General features: G+C 37.9%; 1 protein-coding gene across 1 annotated transcript; it reads left to right on the top strand.

The window, feature by feature from the left end:
* Positions 1-12,320: 12,320 nt before the first annotated feature.
* On the top strand, positions 12,321-22,391 carry LOC105049746 (glycine--tRNA ligase, mitochondrial 1). Its single transcript, XM_010929491.4, is given in 10 exon segments — positions 12,321-12,545; positions 12,548-12,837; positions 13,452-13,834; positions 13,917-14,034; positions 18,936-19,130; positions 19,251-19,475; positions 20,631-20,690; positions 20,870-20,950; positions 21,027-21,432; positions 21,851-22,391. Coding segments are annotated over 10 exon segments (2,193 nt in total). The 5' UTR covers positions 12,321-12,346; the 3' UTR covers positions 22,087-22,391.
* Positions 22,392-23,433: the final 1,042 nt, after the last annotated feature.

Below are 23,433 nucleotides of genomic sequence, written 5' to 3'. Positions count from 1 at the left end.
AGAATGAAATTATTCCGATCCATTGAAAAAAGTTTCAATGATACAATGATAAAAGATCATTGTATATCTTACTACCAGATAGAATTGAATCTATGAGATAACACAACAAAGAGATTAGGCTTGAAATAAGCAATTGAGCTTATGAAGTGTTAATTGGTTTTAGAGAAATCCATTGGGTTCATGGTAACCTTGCTAGCACATGGTTGGACCCAATTTCTCTTTTCGTTGAGATTTTTTATTTGATAAGATAATTTTAACTTAATTATCTTCTAATAATCTAAATAAATAAGATTCATTGGACTTCAATTATTGGATGTCTAAGGTTATGGATCATATAAATTAAGGGTGCAAGTCTCTAATTAATTTTTTTGATCGTTATTCTTGGGCGCCACCTTGATTTGATCAAGTTGGATGTGTCCATTGATTAGAGGGCCTCTAGTTCTTCTATGGGGCATCTCTTGGGTGTATTTTGGGGTATGTAATTATGGGTGCAAGGGCTTCAATTGTTGGTGCCTAAAAGGTCTCCTAAAGTAAGTTAGATAACTTAAGTTAATAGAAAACTCAATGTAAGTAGGATTTGTATTATATGATTGAATAGGATTCAATCATTATGCCTATTTAAAGGGACCTCCCCTAAGATCCCTAGATCATCCAAACCAACAGCCCCCACACCCATAGAAGGTCTCCATGCCCTCTCTTCCTCTCCTTTTCTCTTCTCTCTTGGATGTTCTATACGCCCTTTCTTTTGGGATGCACGTCCCAAGGTGTTCCACACCCAAGACTGTTGGGTACCTCTTCTTTGTTAGTTTCTAGTATCTGATAGCAGCACATAGCAAGAAAAAACTCTAGAGAAGAGAAAAAGAGGAAGATCAAGGAAAGAGATCAAGTGTTGATCGCGATCCACGCGTCGTTCAGATTCAGCAGGCTAAATTTTTGGAGAAAAAAATTCAGATTGAAGAGGGCTGTTCCAGACTGATCCCGAGTGGATACTCGTAGAGGTCGGATACTTATGTGGCTAAGAGAGAATCTTTTCTCTTTTAGATCCAGATTTGAAAAAAAAGATTACCAAACAGATATGTGATTTGATTACAATCTAAATTTCAGCGTATATCAATTTTAGTATATGTGATAGATCCATATGATTTTATATTTTCATGCATGCATAATTTAGATTAAAAGTATTTTAATCTTGTTCTCTACTGTGGTGTTTAGAAAATAAAATTTTGAAATACATATGCATGCATCAAACCCCGAATTCCAACAGATAGACGCTCCCAATGGCAAGCCGAACATGTGACCGGCAATGTTACAGTTTCAACACAGCCATCACTTAAGTCTCGGGTGGGTCTGAACTAGCTAATTCTTGCAATGCTATTCAAAAAAAATGTTGGTGATGTCTCATCGACACTAGTTTTGGCTACAAGAGCTGGTTGTCTTGTTGGGGCAAATGAAGGACTGCAAAATGTTCAATCTCGATATTGCAAAAGTGAGCAAATAATTTTTCTTGCTTCGTTTATCTTGCAAGTTAGTTTGGAGCATTTTAGTTTGCATGCCATAAATATTTCTTCCATCAAGTCCTCCCTGCTCCCCAAGAAGCACAACACATCATTATAATTTGGAGTATTGTCTCTCGCTGTTGGCTCTAAATCTATCATCTTCCTGAGCCCTTGAGTCAACATATTGAATGCCTCTCTATTCAAAAATGTTAATGTTGTGCCGAAGTCAATGCTCACACCACCAATATTATTGGCTATCTTATGGAATGTTTGAGCCTTTTTGAGTCTACAATCATACCTTCAAGCTTGAGATAGTAATATATAGAATTGTGCTCGGATAGTTCAAGAGCCTAGGGCATCGCATTTTCTTAAAATGCTTTATTCTCTCTATTAGAGTGTTGTTGCTTGCTATAGACTCTAAATCTATCATCTTTCTGGGCCCTTGAACCAACATATCAAATACCTTCCACTTCAAAAATATTAATGCTGCATCTAAGTTAATGACCACACCACTTGCATTTTTGGCTTTCTTGTTGAATGTTCATGATGGAATATGAAGTCTTTTTGAGCCTACACGCTATCTTGAAGCTTGAGGTAGTAATATATAAAATTGTGCTCTGATGGTTCAACAACCAGGAGCATTGTGTTTCCTATAAATACCGCATTCTCTATGTTGGAGCTTGTCACTTACTATTGGCTCTAAATCTATCATCTTTCAGAGCCTTTGAACCAACATATCGAATGCCTCCTTCTTCAAAAATGTCAATGTTGCCTCGGAGTCAATGATCACACTGTTAGTGTTAGTCGCTATCTTGTCGAACATTTTTGGTAGAATATGGAGCCTTTTTGAGTCTATACTCATGTCTTCAAGCTTTAGGTAGTAGCATATAAAATTGTGCTATTATGGTTCAACAGCTAAGGGCATTGTATTTTACAAAAATACTGCATTCTCTCTAATGTATAAGAAGTTATATTCTTCAATACATACATCATGTGGCTATGCATCATGTCAATCACATCTATCAACCCATTTATCATGTGCTCATTTTGATTATTGGCTCTTAGGAATGAGTTGACCTGATTGGTGTGGAACATGGTCATGTTGGTGCACAGGATTAGGATATAATTTGCTCCATGTGCAGATGGCCGTTGCTTTTTTTTTTTCTTGTTCCAAGGTAGTGTGAGGCAATATGAGAGCCTCCATTATCCCTAAGGTTGCAAATAGATTGGATTGACCCAAGACCCGATTTGATTTGATCTGTGTAGATCTGATCTAAATCATTTTAAAGGATCTATCAATCTGGATTGGGTCCAAGTTCCATTTTTGGATCAGATCTGGATTTATTGAATTTTGATCTGATCCGATCCAATCCGATCCATGAAAATTTTTAGATTGATTTGGATCTTGAGATAAATGATCCGATCCAACCCGACCTGATCTAAACCCAATATGAGATATGAAGACTCACTTGAATGACTGAACCCGAACCCATCCCTCATCTCTCTCTATTTTTATATTACATGAATGTTAATTTTGATCGAGGCTGCTTTAATATCTGTTGCTCTTAAAAATGTATTCTATTGAGTTTTACATCATTATCTTTTAAAATTTTGTTAGAATATTTAGAATTTAGATTAACCAAGCCAGGGGCAGTGGTGAGAAAATATGATTAGATTTTTTGAGTTTTTGGGTGAAGAGTGTGGGACATGAGGACTCTAATAGTCTCATGCATTAGGATCAAAATTTATAGTGTAAATAAGGTTATTTATAGATTTTTTATTTATTGACCTTGTTATTTATAACCTAGATCTAAACCGATCTGGATCCGGATCCAAACAGAATATGTATTTCATAGATCGGAGCCAAATTATATATAGACCCAACTCGATCCAAATGACCTGTTGGATTAAGAAATTTGATCATAGAGCCAAGCCGATCTAACTCGATCTTCAATTTGATCGGGTTTGGATCCAATATTCAGATCCGATCATGAAATCGGGTTGGATCGGGGTCACTCAAAACTCGATCCAACCTGACATATTTGCACCCCTAATTACCCCATCCTCATGCCAAACTGAGAGATAAGAGATGAGGCATCACCACAAAGGTCGGCTATCCCTACAAGTTAGTTCCAGTAGTAAACTATCCAACCATGATCTCTTGTATGTGTGATACATTGTCGATTTCTTCCTCCATGTGTCATGGATAAAAGATTCAACACTCAGTTGATACATCATAATATATAGAATTAGTTAGTTTGGATGTAAACAGCTAGCAACCATATAATATGAGGCTAAATTACGGTGATTTCATCCTCAAGTGCCCGACGTGAGGCTACCAATTTATAGATCATCATACTTTAATTTTAGACTTACATTAATTAAGATGTTTGGTGCTGTATATAAACTATTATGTGCATTATGCTATGTTAATTTCGGTTTTAGTATCCGTATATCGTTTGTGTCATGTTAATTGATTCTGAATTTTATTGAATCTAAATTATTGCATTCATGACTTTTGGTTATTCATTGGTTTAGATTTATAATATGTTTTTTTATATTGGTGGATGGATACAACCTATTTGTGATCTGATTATTCATAATTAAATATTAGTATTGAAGAAATAAAACATCAAGATAATTTTATTTTTGTAATATATCATGAATATATGACAAGATAATAATAAATCTAACAATGGTACAAACATCATAAATTAGTTTACAAACATTTTGATATTGATTGTGTTAAAAACATTACATACCTTACAACATGGTATAATTGTGTTCATAATGAAAAGAATAATATTGTTGTCGCAAAACTCTAAAAAAGTCCATACTCGTCGAAGATGTTCCAGCGGGAGATCCTTCGATACTTAAGTTAGCTCGAGCTTTGAAAATAGTGAAGAGAAAAGATAGAAGGATTGGGAGAGCGGAGAGAGTCCTCCTTCCTTCCATCTCGGGTGTTTGAGTTTTCTTACTTGCTTGAGGGTTCCCTTCATACCTTTTTTATTTGAAAGTTGAGCCCGTAGGCCGCTTGCTGGAATCTATGAGTTTGTTAAGCCTAGCTCTACATGTCGTTAAGCTATATTCTGGCTCTTTATCATGGAAGGAATATTTTTCTCCTTCTTTAAATCGAGATTGTTAGTTATAGATGTCAGGCGCAGACTTCACCCATGCGGCTAGCTGAATTAGTGGTTCCTGGGTTCACAGCTGGTGCGACCTCACTGCATCATCTTGGACACGCCTTAATGGAGGATTGATCCTGGTCGGTTAGTTTTTCTTGCAACATATGCCTCCCACTCTTAAGTTTAAAGTGGCTTTTGGGCTTCGAGTGAAGGGAGTAACTGCCTTGATAGTTGAACCATCGATCTATTTCCTTTTCGGATGCACTTACATTACTGCTTTCATAAAAAATTCCTAGAGATTATGATGCATTATTTCACAACTCATACTATCTTTATTAGGAAGAAAGCTCGAGGAGTCACGGAACGATGTTCTTGAGAGAAGAAATCTAGAGACTATCCCTGGACTCATCATCTAGGGCTTGCCATGTGGCAAGCTATGGTAAGCTTCGAGGCATGTTTCATGAGTTATCCCATGCGATTCGATTAGATAAGGATGCGATGAAAGGCCGCACAGTCCACCACTTCAGGGCTAGCCAAGTGGCATAATCTGACGATTCGATGATCAGATTCATGCCGTTGATGGCCTGTATAAATGAACCACCCATCTGGTGAGATTTTCCACTATCTGACTATTAGTCGCTCTCTTGTTGCTGTAGTCATTAGAGAAAGATTCTATTTTTCTTTGTCTTGTAGTCATAAAGTTGTTTTTGTTGACCATCAAGCCGACGGTGAAGAAAAAGATGAGCTCCTCAGGTGGGGAGTCCTCATCCAAGAGGGGGAGAAATGTCCAACCGGAGCTTTCTATTTTTTGTTGAGTCCTACTTCCTCCCAAGGAGTCGAATGGGTCGGCGAGGCTAGGGTGAACCCTCCTCCACTCGTAGGCAGAGTGGAGCTCATCGGGACTGCAATGGAAGTTCTCGTCGAGGCCAGGCTTTGATGCATTAAGGAGTATAAAGCCTCGATGAACTTGAGGAGGAGCTAGTCAATGCATCTTCGATTGGGTTCATCCAAGGCTTTAAGACTACAAGGCATGCTTGAAGAAGATGGTCTTGAAGCTGGATCTGAGGCACCTCCACCCCGCAACAGTGACAAGGAGATCGGGGTGTTTTCTTCAAATGAAGACTAGGTCTTCATCCTTTTCTGTTTGCTTTTGGTGTCTTCACCTTGATAAAATTTTGTAAAAAAATTTTAGTTAATGGAAAGCATATTTTCATTGTGTTTATCTCTCACATGAAGTCTTTTACTTCTCTATGATGCTGGTGTGGTCGGCTCTGTGCCTCGGTTAAGGGCTTGAATTGCTTGGATGGGTCAGCAGGGCCAGTTCCATGTTTAAGCTAAAATCTCTCTTGACCTTATCCGAAGCACTTGCTTTGCTAGTATGTGGTGGATGAATTTTTAAAAGTTGTGGGCTTGTGCATGCGCCAAGCATTTGATGTAGATTGGTGCCGATCGCTTTCGCAAATCAAGGAAGACGATTCATCTTGAGAATATGCAGTAGGGAGCCATATAGTTTGGAGACTTGGCAGGGCTCGCATTTAATACTGATATTTGCTTTCTTGGAAGTGTAGCTTTTAAGGCCTTTATGTGGCAACATTTGTCGCACAACTAGTGAGCATTTGAATTTACCTAGGCCTGTCCTTTCTATAATGAGCACAATTAGTGGCAACTGAGCTTTGTATTTCTTCTTTTCTCCTTGTGATAATGAGCTTCACTCGATTTAAAATATAATGATTTCTTTGGAATGTACACAAATCTTCTGAATGAGGTGCTTCTTTCACTACAGCTCTTTTTGGTATGTCATCTACCACTTCTCCTCTTTTCTTTAGGATGAATCAACTCTTCTCTTGTAGTGGTCACCAGCTTTTGCTGGCAGTGTGAGATCTTCAGAAGATTAGTCCTTGTTGGCTTCAATGGACCATGTGGCTATAGTGGGCTAGAATGATAGCTATAGTGGGCCATTTCGGTTATAGTGAGTTGTGTGGCTATAGTAGGTCATAATGGATTTCTTAGGAGATTGCTCCAGTTGCTACAATGGGCCATATTGGATTTTCTGAGAGATTGCTTCGATTGGCTATAGTGGGCTATGTGACTATAGTGAGCCATCTGTGGCTACAGTGGGTCATGTTGGATTTTTTGAGAGATTATCCCGATTGGCTACAGTGGACCACGTTGAATTTTCTGGAGGATTGCTTCGATTGGCTACAGTGGATGATATTGGATTTTGCGTCAGCATGCCTTTATGTCATGGGAAGCCTCAAGGAGCCTTTTGCCTTTTCTCGAATTTCAAGCCACTTTAGTCCTCAAACCTTGAGAGGCTCGAGGCTTCGTCTGCATGTGGGGACCAGTAGAGAATCCGATTATCCCGATCAGATTCTCATGCACCGCATGAGCCTTCTGAGGCTGCTTCATGGATACCATTGCTGGGGTCGAGCATTGTTAGACAGTCTCGGCTATAATCTCCCCTTTTTTGGGTCGGCTAGTAATTTTTTCCTTCAGATAAATTATGAAATGAAATTCAGATAAATTTTATTATACATGGAGATTATATTTATATCATGGCTGGCTGTCATCAGTAGTGCAATAATGGTGCCATTAACTTCCCTAAAAAATCAAGAAAGAAAGTGATGCCCCCTAGTCTCCTACCCTCCACGCCATCAACTAGGGTAGAGATGGCATCGATGACGCCAGTTGTTGGTCGACTGCCATTGTTCTTCTCCTCAGGTGTTGGATTTTGCTGCTCCCAAATATACTTGCCGAGGTAGCTTTTATGGATTAGGACCTCGATCTTGTCCTTAAGCTGGTGTTATTCCTTAGTGTTATGGCCATAGTCACAGTGGAAGCAACAATACTTTCTTTTGCTCTTTTATGAAGAGAACTTCATCAGCTTAGGTCGCTACAAGTACCTTTGACCCTCGATCTCCATCATAATCTAGGATCGAGGGGCGGACAGAGGAATGTAGCTATTGAACCGTTGGGGAGGACTCCTCGATGATAGCTCTTTCACAGTCGCAAAGATTCTCTCTCGATCTGAGCTAACCAGGGATCTTCTCGATTCCTCCTCTTGTCGGAGATTTTCTTACCTTTCGCCTGCCTGCGGAGTTTTCGAGTTTCATTCGCTTGAACATACTTCCGAGCTTAGGTTAGCAGGTCTGCATAATCCTTTAGAAACTTCTTGTTAAAAGAAAAGATAAGGCACTCATTTCATAGCCCTCATTTGAGCCCTGACATTACCACCAACTGGTTGAGGCTTTGCACCTTGAGCGTAGCAGTGTTAAAATGTGCAATGTAGTCACGCAGTGACTCATCCTCTTCTTGTTAGAGAGAGAAGAGACTGTCTGAGTTTCTTAGTTGAGGTTAGTAGCTGCTAAAATGGATAATGAACAATCTATCGAGTTTCTTGAACGAATGAATAGACCCTAGTTGGAGTCTAGAATACTACACCCATGCTAACTTTCTGAGGGTGGTCCGAAGGCGAGGCAAAGGAGAGCATCTGAAGTGCCTTGTATCATCATGAGATTTTATAACTACGTAGATGATCAAGAGGATCTATGGAGCCGTGTTACGGTTCCAGCTAAGGTATCTTGAATCGAGTTGGGATCAGTTCCTCTAGAACGGTTTGGATGAATGGTGGTCAAGAGTTAAAGTCGAGAACATTGTTGCTTTTGCACGGCTCGTCTTGGACTTCGTCAAGATAATGCTCGATATCTTAAACTCTCTTTTTGGGCTCCTCTTTCGAGATCTTCTAGGCCTAGGGGACTAGGTCGGGATCGAATCATCGGTGGAGGAAGAGCTTCTTGAGTGTGCCTCTTCCCTCAAGCTCCGATGGGAAGATGAATGAATTAGAGTTGCAGTAGAGCGGTAGGAGTGTCGCCAGGGGGCGGATCTCGGACTCTGGAAGTGAGACCGCCTGCTGAGATGGGAGGGAATCCTTGGGAGTTTGGTTCCACATGTTGCTGTTGTTGCTCCATTACTTGTTGGAGCCACTGCATAGCATCGGTCAATGTCTGGATTTGATAAATCAGGGTGTCAACGATGGTGGATCTATTATTATCGAGGTTGCACTATAATGAATCACAAATAACACTACTATGGTTGTGATGAGCGGATTGCTGATGGGAGGCGGTGGAGTTTTGTGCTCTCGTCCGCACCATATCTTTTATTTAAAGGATTTGGACCCTTCTCTAGCACCAATTGTTGTTGCAAAATTCTAGGAAGGTGCTGATGTGGTTGGAGATGGATATTGGTCGAGATCTGTGGACATCAGAAAGTATCTATAAAGAAGTCCGCACTCGTCGGAGGTATTCCGATGGGAGACCATCCAATACTTAAGTTAGCTAAGCTTTGGGAATAGCGGAGAGAAAAGATCGCAAGGGTCGGGAGAGCAAAGAGAGTCCTCCTTCCTCTGCTTCGAGTGTTTTGCTTACTTGCTTATTTGAGGGTCTCCTTCATATCTCTTTTATTTGGAGGTTAAGCCTGTAGGCCGCTAGCCGAAATCTGTGAGTTTGTGAGGCCTAGTTCTGCGGATCGTTAGACCATATTTTGGCTCTTTGTCATGGGAGAAATGTTTTCCTTTTTCTCTGAATCGAGATTGTTAGTCATAGATGTTAGGCGCAAATTTCACTCATGTGGCTGGCTGAATTGGTAGTCCCTGAGTTCACAGTTGGTGTGTGTCACCCCCGAACCCAACACCCGGGTCGGATACGTGATGGCCGCACACTCCTTAGAGCAAGCCCTAAAGAATATGCAAGGTCAAATTAAATCACTACAACCTTAACATCCATAACAATTAATTTCAACAATAATTCGTAAAATCTTGCATAATTACAATTTAAATTTCTTCAATTCTCTGATTAAATACTATGACACTCTATTTATCTTCTGCTCACCCGTAAATCCAAGCCATAGCCAATCATGAACGTCCTGTAACTCTGAGAAGAAAAGAAAGATAAAGGGGGTGAGCTTTACAGCCCAGTAAGAATTTCATATCACACCAATATAATAATATAATCTGAAAATAAAGATAAGCAATAACACATAAAAATCGATGTTCACTTCCTGAATACTGCAAACATTTATAGATTATCTGTTTTATCAAAAGAGAATGCATTATCATATGTTAATAAGTGAAACAATTTTATTCAACGATTGTTTCATATCTTATCTTTCCATTTTCTTCTATTATCACATCATCTTTAATCCTTTTCTTTTTGGCTTTGGCTTTGGCTTTGGCGGACTACCAGGATCATGCGACGATCTTTTATTCGGATCGATTTCTGTGATCTTCCTCAGATCGAAATATTCATGATCTTTTTCGGATCAAATCATTCATGATCTTTCTCGGATCAGATTCTTCATGATCTTTCTCGGATCATATTATTCTTCCACACATAAGCCTGTGGGGGCTGTCCCAGGCATAAGCTCCTGGCAAGCTATTCCACATGACAAGGCCAGTCCAAACTATATTTCTCTTTCTTTTCATTTTCATGAAATTAAAATATTTGACTTCATTAATCAATTCAAATTTTGCAATGTAATAAATATTCATACCCATATAATCATACCATCAATCGCTGATACATATGTATTGATATAACATACTCATGCTCAAAATCACATAAATAAATAACAGTGTCTCAGATATAAAAATTCATCGATCTCAAATCCACGATGCAAAATCAAGGAGATAAAACCAACGGTAAAATAAATATATAATGATGATCATGTACAGAGATTCTTACCTTTACCGGTGACTGATCCGAGCACAGAAATCAATGTTCTTTTTGATTTATGAATTTCTCTAACAAAATATTCCACTGATATCATATGCAAACACTCATCTCTTCATGATCCTGATCAATATAAAAATCACATATAGAGAAATTACCGATAATGATCCTAATAACACAAATCGAAGATCTCTCTTAGGATTAATCAAAATTAGGATTTACCTAAGTATCTGGATCCTCCACTGACCCATAAGACTTCTAAGAGAGAAAATCATGAAGAGAAAAAAATTTTAGAGAGAGAAAGTAGAGAGAGAAAGTGGAGAGAGAAATCTTCATATCCTTCAGATGAGGCAATCATGGTCGAGATCATCAGAGATCCTATCAGGGTGACTCAATATGAATCAAGTGTTACAAATTTCGAATAGGATCGGATGGGATCAGATCTACGCACGAATTTCGGAGTAATTTAGATCATTTATTTTCATCTTCAATTTATCCTAGAGTTCATGATGCAATCAAAGAGGAAGAAAAATCCTAGAGAGACAAAATCCGTAAAGAGAGAGAGAAAAATCTAGAGAGAGAAACTGGAGAGAGAAGATAGAGAGAGGAGAGAGAAAATTTTTCTCTCTTCTTCTTCTTTTTATTTTATTTTATTTTTTATTTTTTCTTTCTCTTTTCTTTTTTTTTTTTTCTTTTTTTTTCTTTTTTCTTTTTCCTTTTTCCTTTTCTTTTCTTTTCTTCTTTTTCTTCTTCTTCTTCTTTTCTTTTCTCTTTTTCTTTTTCCCATTTTTTCTTCCTTTCCTCTTCCTTGGCAGAACAGTGGGGAACCGGAGGAAAAGAGACACGATGGCACGAGCTCCGATGAGGTGGACGCATCACACGACGGCGACAAAGCAAGGCCGGCCGGCGGTGAGGTTCGGCCAGCGAGCTGAAGGGTTTTGAAAAACAGAGGACCTCCCTATTCTTTTTTTTATTTTCCAGTCATTGGCCGGTCACCGGCGGCCAAGACTTTCAGGGAAGGAAGATGAGAGACGAGGGTCCGATCTCGGGGATGGAACGCCGCAACCGGCGGTGCCGGTGGCCGGAAAAGAGAGAAGATGGCCCGGCCGAACAGAGCAAAAACAGGGTCATCTTGTTCATGGATTTTCCGGCGATCCTGATGGCCGGCGAGGAGTCTAAAACCATGGGAAGAAAGAGAAGAGGGAGAGGAAGAAAGATTGAACCCTTACCTGAACTCCGATGGCCTCTTCGACCTTCAATTTTCGATGAACACGAGAAGAGGCTGCCGCGGCTTCTACGGAGAAAAGGAGAGGAATCGGGCTCGAAGATCACCGGTGGAGGGTCTTGAGAGAGGGAGAGGCTTATTTATAGGAGTCCCTAGGGCTCGGGTGATCCTAGGACTCCCCTTCCATCCGGGATTCACCGGAGAAGAAGACTCCCATCGGGAGTCTTCTTCCGATTCTGTTTTCCTTTTTTTTTTTTTTTAATCTGGGTTATTACAATGTGACTTCACCACATCATCTTGGCTGCATCTTAATGGAGGATTGGTCTTGGTTGGCGGCTTTCTCCTACAATAAATATTGTTTTATATTATCAAATTATTATACATTATATTATCATCAACACCAATTATAAAATATAATATAAAGTAATTATATATCATTAGTAATATTATGGCATTATAATAAATTAATTCTCATTAATAAATCTTACTTTTTTGCAACTCAGCCTCTGCTTATTGTGATTACATGCTAGATATTAAATCGCATGAAAACAAACAACCATCAAACTGAGACAGTTGTGCAATGATTTAAGGTGCAGCGAGTTCAATTACGTATAAAAAATAGACGCTAACATTGCTCGCAGTTCCTGGTCATCTAGGCCTGCAACCCAGCCCACTGAGTCTGAATTCCCCCAATGAGTCCCAGGTCCACTCAAAAACCATCAAAAACGCCAACGTTGGGGTGCAGATTTTTTTCCACTACTCTCCCCCCACTTTATGCGTTTCCGCACCCCATCTTTCTCCACCATTTCCAAATCCCTAACCCCATCCAAAACCCTCATCCCCCTCGTCTTCCGCCGCCGCCTCCTCTCCGCTCTCTCCGCCGCCCCGACCCTCTCGCCCATGGCCGCCTCAGAGGACTCCCTCCGGCGGGCCCTCGCCGAGAAGCAGGCCGCTGTCGACCCAGCTGAGGCCGTCCCCTCAAGGCCCGCTCCGGCGTCGCCAAGGACGAGATCGACGCCGCCATCGAGGTCCTCAAGGCCCTCAAGGTCGAGCACGGCGCCGCCGCGAAGCGGCTTCAGTCCGCCGTTAGCAGCAACGGCGATGGCAGCAGCAAGGAGGCGTTCCGGCAGGCCGTCGTGAACACGCTCGAGAGGAGGCTCTTCTACATCCCCTCCTTCAAGATCTATCGCGGCGTCGCTGGACTCTACGACTACGGGCCCCCTGGGTGCGCCGTCAAGTCCAATGTCCTTGCCTTTTGGCGCCAGGTAACGCCGTCAAAATCTTAGCCGTTGAGTAGCAGAGCTTTTAGAAAATAGTACTTTGGAGAATGAAGCTCTAGCAAGTCGATCCGACTCAGATCTACTAAGATTCTCGAGTGGAACGATTCTGTCAGAAATAGATATATTCAAGATGGTTTTTACCCCTATGGAATCATTGCGATCATGTTAAACTAATTCCTTGGGATTTTAATCTGCAAATGAGAAAACAAGTTCACCCCCTCGTGAGGTCTAAAATGCTTATAGGGGATACTTAACTTTTAAACAAATTTCTCCAATTAATGCCTGATAATTAGATTTTTGTCTTTATATTTATTGCAACGATTTTTAAACTCTTACATTCAGTGACAATGGTGATCAGTGTTTGGAAATTTATCTTGACATTCGATTGTTCTTGCTAGTATATTGTGCTCACTGCATTTTTTTCCATGTAGTTTGAATGCTGAGTTGTTCGTTTTATGCTATTTAATTTTGAAAAGAGCATATTATTTCTCATGGATCAAATGCTTAATTATGTGTTTTAACATTTTTTATTTTGAAGGCAAAATATAACTGCTACCGCACAGAATGCTACAATAATATGTTCGATCTGTTTTCTTTAGCACTTTGTTTTGGAGGAGAACATGTTGGAGGTTGACTGTCCCTGTGTCACGCCAGAGATAGTCTTGAAGGCATCTGGTCATGTGGATAAATTCACTGACCTGATGGTGAAGGATGAGAAGACTGGGACTTGCTACCGTGCTGATCACTTGCTCAAGGATTATTGCAAGGGGAAGCTTGAGAAGGACCTCACATTGTCACCTGATAAGGCTGCAGAGTTCAAGCATGTCGTCGCAGTGTTGGACGATCTTTCTGCTGAAGAGTTAGGGGCAAAGCTGAAGGAGTATGATATTAGATCGCCTGATACTGGGAACCAACTCTCTGATCCATACCCCTTCAATCTCATGTTTCAGACTTCGATTGGCCCATCTGGCCTGCTTCCTGGGTGAGATAATTTACATATGATATGTACTTAGCAGGAATTGGTGTCTGGTACTTAGTTGACATCAATTATCTCTGGATTGTAGATATATGAGGCCAGAAACAGCACAGGGTATCTTTGTGAATTTCAAGGACTTGTACTATTACAATGGCAACAAGCTTCCATTTGCAGCAGCTCAGATTGGGCAGGCATTTAGAAATGAGGTTTGTTTGCTTCCATTTTCTCCCTTTACTATGGGTATAAAATTGTGCCTTTAGGCGTGGAAGATTGGTCTGTCATGCAAATTGCCACGTGTAATGAGGATCTGAGCAGCATTATCTTGTCATTGATTTTATACATATTAAAAGTTGGTGTTTTAGTATACATGCATGAACAATGCTACTTGAAGGATGTATTTCTTTTATTTTTGCTATGAGAAAGTGGATGTATTTCTTTAATATATGATCACATACTAGGTCTCATCTAATTGATTTATCTATTTCTATGGGCTGGGCCTTCCAAATTACATAATAGGTAACTCTTGCTTTCCTATTTGCTCAGGTCTTAGGATTAGCATATTTTATCCATTATCTTTCCAAGTCTTTCAGAACTTTAGAGGCTTGATTTCAGTTACAAGCTCCTGAACTCCATAGCCATGTGGCCTTTTAGATTTTTTGGTAGATAACTCTCACCTCTAGTTGACATGGATAAAATCAATAGAGAGATGGCATTTGGTTATCAAATTTTGATGGATCATACCATGATTCCTTAAGCCAATGGTATGTGGATGGGAGAATGCTTGCCTTAGTTTAGGTAAACCCATCTATGAACATCTATGCTTGATCTAAAATTTGATAATCACTCAATATGCATATGTTGGTGCAAAATATAAGTTTTTGGTACATACACAAATTTGGGACAAAAAGCAATTGACGTCATGTAGATGGTACTCTTTTCCCTCTCCTTTGCTCAGGGTTCTTACTCTTGTTCCCACTCCCACATTCTGTGTTCCCCTCTGACTTATGTGATAGAGGTGCTAAATTGGTTGGCTGAACATGGGTCAAAGCAAGCACTTTCTATAAATATGCTAAAGTTATTGGTAATGGATTACTTGGGATTGTATGCTCCAATTTATTTGTAGAGTATGTGTTGAATTATATAGACCTGGTTGCATTACTCTAATGACTGACATGCTTAATTTAGTTGGATCGGGCCTTAGATTTAGTGATATAATAATAGTTTTTTTGGATGTTTTAATCTATCAAGGGTTGATTTTATTAAACCTCTTTTAACTCAAGAAAAGAAAAGAAAAAATATAGAAAATTGATGTTGTATAGCTTATATACTTAAATAAATAAAAGTGACTTTATTATTGGAAACACTAATAGAAAACTTTTAAAAAAATCTATAGCTATCTTTGGTTTTGGCCAAAATCGGGAAGAACAACCGAAGTTGACTGAAAATGGAAGTTGGAGGTCAGTTTCGATTTTATTTTGGCCTAGAGCGATCCATTATGGTAGAAACTTAAAATCTTGGGTGAAAATGAGTCTTGAAGAGTGTTTTTCTTTTTTTTTTTGGCATTTGATTGGCACAATGCTTTTATAACTAACATCATTTTAGATGAATTCCCCTTTCATGCGGTGAGTTCAATTCAGTGATTTTTCATCTTGGTTCCCCATGCAAGGTGATCCTTCTTGGCTTGGAGAGGGATGCCAATTTGAATGACTGAAAGGTGTCAATTACGACATCGATAGACATTAGCTGGTTTCATACTGCTAGATTGCCAACATTTAATCTCATGATTTGGTTTTTGATAAGTCACTTTCAGCATAGGAATGACTTTGCAGTATATGATGATGCCTTGAAGGGAAATTTTCCTCAAAATAAACTATTGTCGAATTCAAGATATGTTGTATAATTTCTATGTGAAACTATTTTATCCACCCATTTCTTTTTTTTTTTTAATTATTGTGTGGCTGAAGAAATCTCTAATCAATGTAATGATGATGGGAGAAGTGGGTCTTGTTATGATTGCTTTGAACTAAACTGAGTAACCCTTGACATTATGAGGAGTACTAATGGATTGGAATGATGACTTGGGCCAACTTTTGCAATGGTTATGCAGACTCATAATTTAAAGTGGTAGTGACAAATCATCATCGATTTGTACATGATTGTGGTCTGTCCAAGAGTCCAGATTTGGTTATGCTCTTTCCTCCTTTTTTCTCTGATTGTACACCTGCTCATTTGTTATCAGTGCACATTTCCAACCAAAATTGAAAATGCCATAAAAAGAAAAGGCTAGTATCGTATGGTGGCAAGTTATGGACATCCTTTTTTGGAAAAAAAATGAGCCTTAGTGTATCACCATTATGCCCTCAACCTTTGATTTTATCAAGCTAGATGTTCAACTAATGTGCCATATCTTTTCTTCTTTCAAAGTAACATAGAAGTTAGTGTAAGTGCTCTCCCAAACTTACACAAAGAGATGTATTTCGAGTTTTTGTACAGCTTATATTATAATTACAATATGCAAATTTGAAACCATCACTTTGGTTTACAGTCTCTTCTCATATTTTTAAATTTACGATTTATTTCCTTTTCCGTAAAAGTTAAGTAATCATGGTTGTTTAACTTTCTAGGAAATCATAGATGATAGTTTAACCCTACAGCCGAGGGTGATCACTATTATCTCTTTTTGTGCTCTTCCTATTTTATTGTATTTTATTTTTTTTAAAAATTATTTCCATGAATATTTTCTATCCTTTCCATCAAAGTTAGGTAATCAGGGTTGTCAAACTGCCCAAGTGACACTAGGTAATAGTTTAGCTGTAGAGCCTAGGTGGCTGAAAAAGCAACTCACTTATGTCATTAGATTTTTCATTTTGTATGATATTTGACAAAATAACATGTTAACACGCATTCATTAATACAAGAAATATTTTGTATTACTACTCATCAGTAATAAACAACATTTTCAAGACATTCTGATTTGTAAAATTTGGATGCTACCCAACACATAGATCTGAAAAAAGATATAGCACTATATATATCTGTATTGTTTTAGCTCGACTTTATAGATAGCTTGGCTTTCTTGGTCATCTAACTTGTGAAACATAGAGCCCAGGTTTGTTATTTTTAATGAAAGAGTTTTTTTTGGATGCTTATGTGAAGTGGGATATTGCTCTGTATGCATACTGATGTAGGACAGCTTAGGAAATGGCCTGCAATAGCATGGTTGGCCCCAAGAGGTGGGAGGAATTGTGAAATAGCTAATTTGTTGCCTTGCTTTCTATTGCAGAAAACAGGGCAGAAGTGAACACTTTATTGTATTGAAGGAAATAGGGAAGCTTTCTAGGTCCATCCTAGGGTTTAGGGATAATGTTTGCTGTTAGAAAAAAGTTTTTTTTTAGGGTTTTATGATTAAAAGAGAAGGTCTGATGACGACTTGAAATTTATTTCAGGCAATAATACATATATTCACGGATCGTTTAAGATAGGGAAAGACACGAGCAAGTAAAGGAGTTGAGCGATGAAGAGGGAGAAGGGAGGGATGGAGGGAGAGAGAGAGATCGCTTTCACAAACTTATCCAACACAACTCATGACTGCCCTTTCCCTAGCTGACACACTATATTGTAGAGCCATGTGACTTCGGGATAAAGTAACCTTATTGAAAAAGACATGTAAGGATCAACCTACCACATATATTAAAAAACATGTATCTAGGAACCCAAGTAACTTGTAGGTCAAGTAACTTGAGGGCCAATTTAATCTAATATCTATTACTATAATTAAATGTTAAACAAACAAACTTGATACATGATTAATTTTGTACCATCAAATAATTTTGATGCTCCAATATGTCAATTGATGCTCCTAGTAGTTGGATGACTTTGTGATTCACTGCATGTATCTCGTTCTTGAAATCTTGATGTTGCTTTGACACTTTTGATTCCTCTCTGAATCTCCAAAACTTGATGATGCAAAGTAATATAAAATTTTCTTGTGTGTATCATCAACTGGTTGTTATAGTGCCTTTGGATCTTCAACAATGAAGCTTTTGATCATCTCATTGATGGTATTCTTTCATTAATCCACAAAATCAACAAGATATAGATCGTTGGAATGCTGTATTATGATCACAACCCTTGAGAGATTGCAATTAGTCTCTTTATTGTTCAGAAGTTGCTCCAGCATTGGATCATCAATGCTTTTAACCTTCTTGACCAGATTCTTAGGATATGGTGCACCTTCAATTGCAGGATTTTGATGTGAAGGTTCACCATTTGCAATATGTTTGCAGGCGTGTCTTCAATAGAGACATTCTTGTTCTATGAATTTTTACTTGCAAGAATTTTTCTTTGGGTTGCTTCATTTCTTAATTTTTCATGCTTATGATATTGCACTGCTGGACGAAGCAGTACAGGAAAACAGCAATGCTTGTAAATGGTTGGGAAAAAATTAACTACTTGACCGTGTGGATGGGGTACACAACTGAATTATCAGGAAACAATAACAGATCAAATGGCACACCTTGTGCTCACTTTTTGTAGAGCATATTGTTAATGTAGTAGCCAACTGACAGTTTTGATCCCAAACCAACCCAGTTCTTGATTTAAACTTCTCATGAAAAGTTGTTTGCATAAACAATCATTATCAGATTTTACAGAATTAGCTGACGATTGATTGAATAATCGATGCATTTTTTATTTCTGTTCTGGTGATATAACTGTCAATTTAAAGAACTGGATGAATGATTGCACTGTTTCCTCAGTTTCTAAATAGATATGTTCCCTCTGTAACATTGGACAAGTGAATTCTATTTCTTGTGGCACAGGTTCGCTTTTATTATTCACCAGATCTTGTTTCTCCCATACTGAATTTTTATATTTTGTTTATGAGATGATTTTGTGCTTTTTTTCAGTTGAAGGAATATAAGTGCAATAATTTGGGATAATTAAATATGTGTGAGGGTGATCTCTTAATTCAAAAGTTATACTCATAGAAACCATGAGCGTTCTGTCTCCTAGATTTCTTTTGTGTTACAGGCCTGTGTTTTGTTTGCATGTCACCTTTGGGTTTATGGTTAAGCTGTCAACATAACTTATTTTCCATGATAAGCAGATTTCGCCTCGCCAAGGTCTTTTAAGAGTCCGTGAGTTCACATTAGCAGAGATTGAGCACTTTGTGGATCCTGAGGACAAATCCCACCCAAAGTTTGTTGATGTTGCCGAACTGGAGTTCTTGATGTTCCCTAGGGAGGAGCAACTAGCAGGGAAATCAGCCAAGACAATGATCCTTGGTGAAGCTGTTTCAAAGGTTGATTTCTTTTACTACCTTATTATCACCTTTGTGCTGATTGTTTCTTCCTTTATTTTTTTTGACATCCTTATTCTTCATTTGGTTTCTTTTAAACATTATTTTAATTTGTTTTTATAGGGAACAATCAACAATGAGACACTTGGTTACTTCATAGGACGGGTGTATCTTTTCTTGACTCGTCTGGGAATTGACAAAGATAAATTGCGCTTCAGGCAACATCTGCCAAATGAGATGGCTCACTATGCTGCTGACTGTTGGGATGCTGAGATAGAATGCTCCTATGGATGGATTGAATGTGTTGGGATTGCTGATAGATCTGCTTATGATTTACGTGCTCACTCGGTATGTCACCAAGACTTGTTTGCGCTTAAGAATGCTACGATGAGTTCTGATTATGAAAAATTATAATCTTATGCACCTCTTACAAAACTATTCTTCTTTTAAACAACTGAGAGGACTAGTTAGCAACTCATTGGGTTTGGTCGAATTGTGATTGGATTGAATTTGGATCGTTATCAAAACTCTCAGCCATGCAACCCGCTTGGTGGAAAAGAATAAATCCATGTCAACTCATTTATCCTGGGACCTGCACCTAACTTCCTTTTCCAATTAGGCTTCATTTGTTAATCATATATCTTACAACTCAAATGAGATAGGGTCAAGAACAGGTATCTACGAGGTTTGCCGTATCAGTTGGTACCATAGTATATTGGGCATACCATATCATACCGGCCGATACCAAATCAGTATGTTGTCTTGTACTGTACCGACACGTAGTATGCATTGCTGTCTCGTACCATACTGCGCACTGATACTATAATATGATGGTATCGGTATGGGATCCAGTTTTGAGATGGCAAACCTTGGGTATCTGGGTTGTGGCATTGAGAGTGAGGAAAGGAAATCGAACTATTGAAGAAAATATGATAAATCTTGAACATGCAATCTACCCCACTTTCTCTTCAATATTTTTTGTTTCCTCTCTTAACCATCAACATTTACAGTTGGGTTTCAAGGGCTTGCTTAGCCCATGTTAACCTGTTGGGTCTGGGGCTGAAACACAAGTCCGTTTATTTTGGGCAGGATGGGGCTGGTGCTGGTTGGTCTTCATCAGAAATTGCCACACCTATGAAGGGTAAATGGAAAACAATGATGAACAAGAAACCAAACCTTTTGTTATCTAAGACCAATATATAATAGTGCCCTTTTTGCACTAATTTGCAATTTTTCTACTAGCTTGCTTCATATGTAAATGACCTTCATATTTGCTTCTTAGAACATTATGATCCCATGGCTTTGTGACTCTTTGCAAAAGTGGATCATTATTTACTTTTAGTTGCATAGGAACCCAATCTTCTGATGCTTATGCATGCCATTCTTTTGCCAGAGCTTTCTCTACAGATCTTATTTACTTTTTATTCAAGTTTTTGTCTGCCAGCCGATTAAAGCTTTATAGATTGGTGCTGAAGTATGATGATTTATTATGTTATTCAACAGGAGAAAAGTGGTGTCCCTCTGGTCGCTCATGAGAAGTTCTCAGAACCTAGAGAGGTGGAGGTAGGATTTTCTTTCCCACTTTTCCTTATGTGTCTAATTCTATATGTGGAATGGCAAATCACTGACCTCCATACTTTGCTGCAGAAGTTATGTTGTGCTTTTTCTATCTATCGTCCAGAATATAACCGACATTCCTATTTCCAACTTGCTGATTGTTTGGTTTTTTTAATAAATTTCAGAAGCTGGTTATTACCCCATCAAAAAAAGAACTAGGTCTTGCATTTAAGGGTAACCAAAGAATGGTGGTTGAAGCATTGGAGGTAACCTTTGCACATATTCCATGCTGCTAATTACTCTGCCTTCTCATTTATAACTTCTAACAAGCTCTTTGGGTAGGGCATGAGTGAAAAAGAAGCACTGGATATGAAACAAGCTTTGGAAGATAAAGGAGAGGTGGATTTCCAAGTCTGTACACTTGGAAAATCTGTGGTTATAAAGAAAAACATGGTATCTATCAGTATGGAAAGAAAGAAGGAACATCAAAGGGTTTTTACCCCTTCTGTTATCGAGCCATCTTTTGGTATTGGACGAATAATCTACTGTCTCTTTGAGCATTCTTTCTACACAAGACCAAGCAAATCAGAGGATGAACAGCTGAATATGTTCCGCTTCCCTCCTCTTGTGGCTCCTATTAAGTGCACTGTTTTCCCATTAATCAAGTCTCAGCAGTTTGATGAAGTGGCCAAACTCATAGCTAAATCACTAACGGCAGCTGGGATCTCACATATAATAGATGTTACAGGTATGCCTGTAAAATATCAGCATCTGATAACAACAGAACTCCAGTTTTAATTAGAATTCTGGAATGCCATTATTTCATATGTTGTGATGGGTAATGTTACATTTCTTCCCATGGATTTGGAAAGTCTTTTTTTGCCAATCATTCCTACTGTTAGAGATGCTCAGTTGTTTTATCATCGACTTAATCCTACACAGCCAGAACTTGGTTTGTGGATCGACAGTTTATTAGATGATTGCATTACTCTAAATATACTGATTGTTGCGATTGTGGTGATGCATTGAAGTATACCAGTCTACTTTACTAGAACACTGTACTGAACAGTAGCTTTTAAAGTAGTTGTTGGTGAATTAGTGGTTCATGTGATTGAGCATCGGACTAAGCTGCATATAAATTACAATTTTGCTGGTGTTTTCTGCAGGCACGTCTATAGGGAAACGTTATGCCAGGACAGATGAACTTGGTGTTCCCTTCGCCATAACTGTTGATTCTACCACCAGTGTGACCATACGTGAGAGGGATAGCAAAGGGCAGATCCGTGTAAGCATGGATGAGGTGGCCTCAGTTGTGAAAGAAATCACGGATGGGCAAAGCACATGGGCTGATGTGCTGTGGAGATACCCAACTCATGTTACCACGCATGCTGATGAGGAATGAAGAGGCTTCCAAACGAATAAAGTGATATGAAAGCAATCCCTTATCTTGCTGGTTTTTCAAACTACTGGAACTTATGAGGTAATTGTCGTCAACCAGCAAAAAGAAGTTTTATCTTATTTGTTTGTGCTCTAAGTGGTTGGACATCTTCATTTTATAAATGGATCGGCATATGATGTACGGGATACAATTTGTACCTTTAAGGAAGGGTTTTTTTTTTTTTTTTGATCTTTCAATTTGAGTTGTCATATACATTCAAGTACTTGTTCTTGGTGATAATGATTTGAAACCTGTGTTACTTTGCCGCATATTTTGTCAAACAAAAGTTGAAAGAAATTTTGAAAGATACAAACCTGGGATGTAGAGATGGTTGAGGACACTTTGGTTAAATGAAATTGAAGCATTGCTTTTAAATATTAACTGGTGGAGTAATTTTTTGTGCATCACATGCGGTGTAATAGGAGCGCATCGTCTAATAATATTGAGGTACATAACGTATTTAAATGAGACAGACATTCAATGTTGTTTAGCTTTTTTTTTTTTTTTTTTATAATTTTTAGTGACGAAAATATTTCTCTCCATAGAACAAAGAAAGAACAGTATTATTATATTTTAATATCTTGTATGATTTTTTATGAATATATATAATGTTTTGAATGATATATATGATTTTGTATATCTTTATAACATCCTGAATAATATATATGATATTTTAAATTATATATATAATTTTTTATATTTTATATGATTTTTTGTGAGTATATATAATTTTTTATGAATATACATGACATGTTGAATAATATATATAATTTTTTAACATCTTATATAATTTTTTATAAACATAATATATATATATATATATATATATATATATATATATATAATATATATATATATATATATATATATATATATAATTTCTAATGCTTTATATGATTTTTTATAAATATATACGATAGTTTGAACAATATATATGATTTTTTAATGATTTATATGATTTTTTGTGAATATATATGGTATTCGAAATAATATATATGACTTCTTGATGCTTTATATGATCAATAGGAAGTTATGAGTTTTCATGAATATATATGGTATTCGAAATAATATATATGACTTCTTGATGCCTTATATGGCCAATAGGAAGCTATATAAAGCATTAGGAAGTCATATATATTGTTCGGAATGTTATATATATATTCATAGAAAGTTATATACATTATTTATGATGTTATATATATTGACAAGGAGTTATATAAGATATTAGGAAGTTATATATATTGTTCAAGATATCGTATATGTCCACAGGTAGTCATATAGATTGTTCAGGATGTTATATATATTCATAGG

This window comes from Elaeis guineensis, chromosome 8, assembly GCF_000442705.2.
Source record: "Elaeis guineensis isolate ETL-2024a chromosome 8, EG11, whole genome shotgun sequence".
Classification (NCBI taxonomy): Eukaryota; Viridiplantae; Streptophyta; class Magnoliopsida; order Arecales; family Arecaceae; genus Elaeis; species Elaeis guineensis.
Note: the sequence above shows the minus strand (reverse complement) of the source record. Positions and strands in the feature narration are given on the sequence as shown.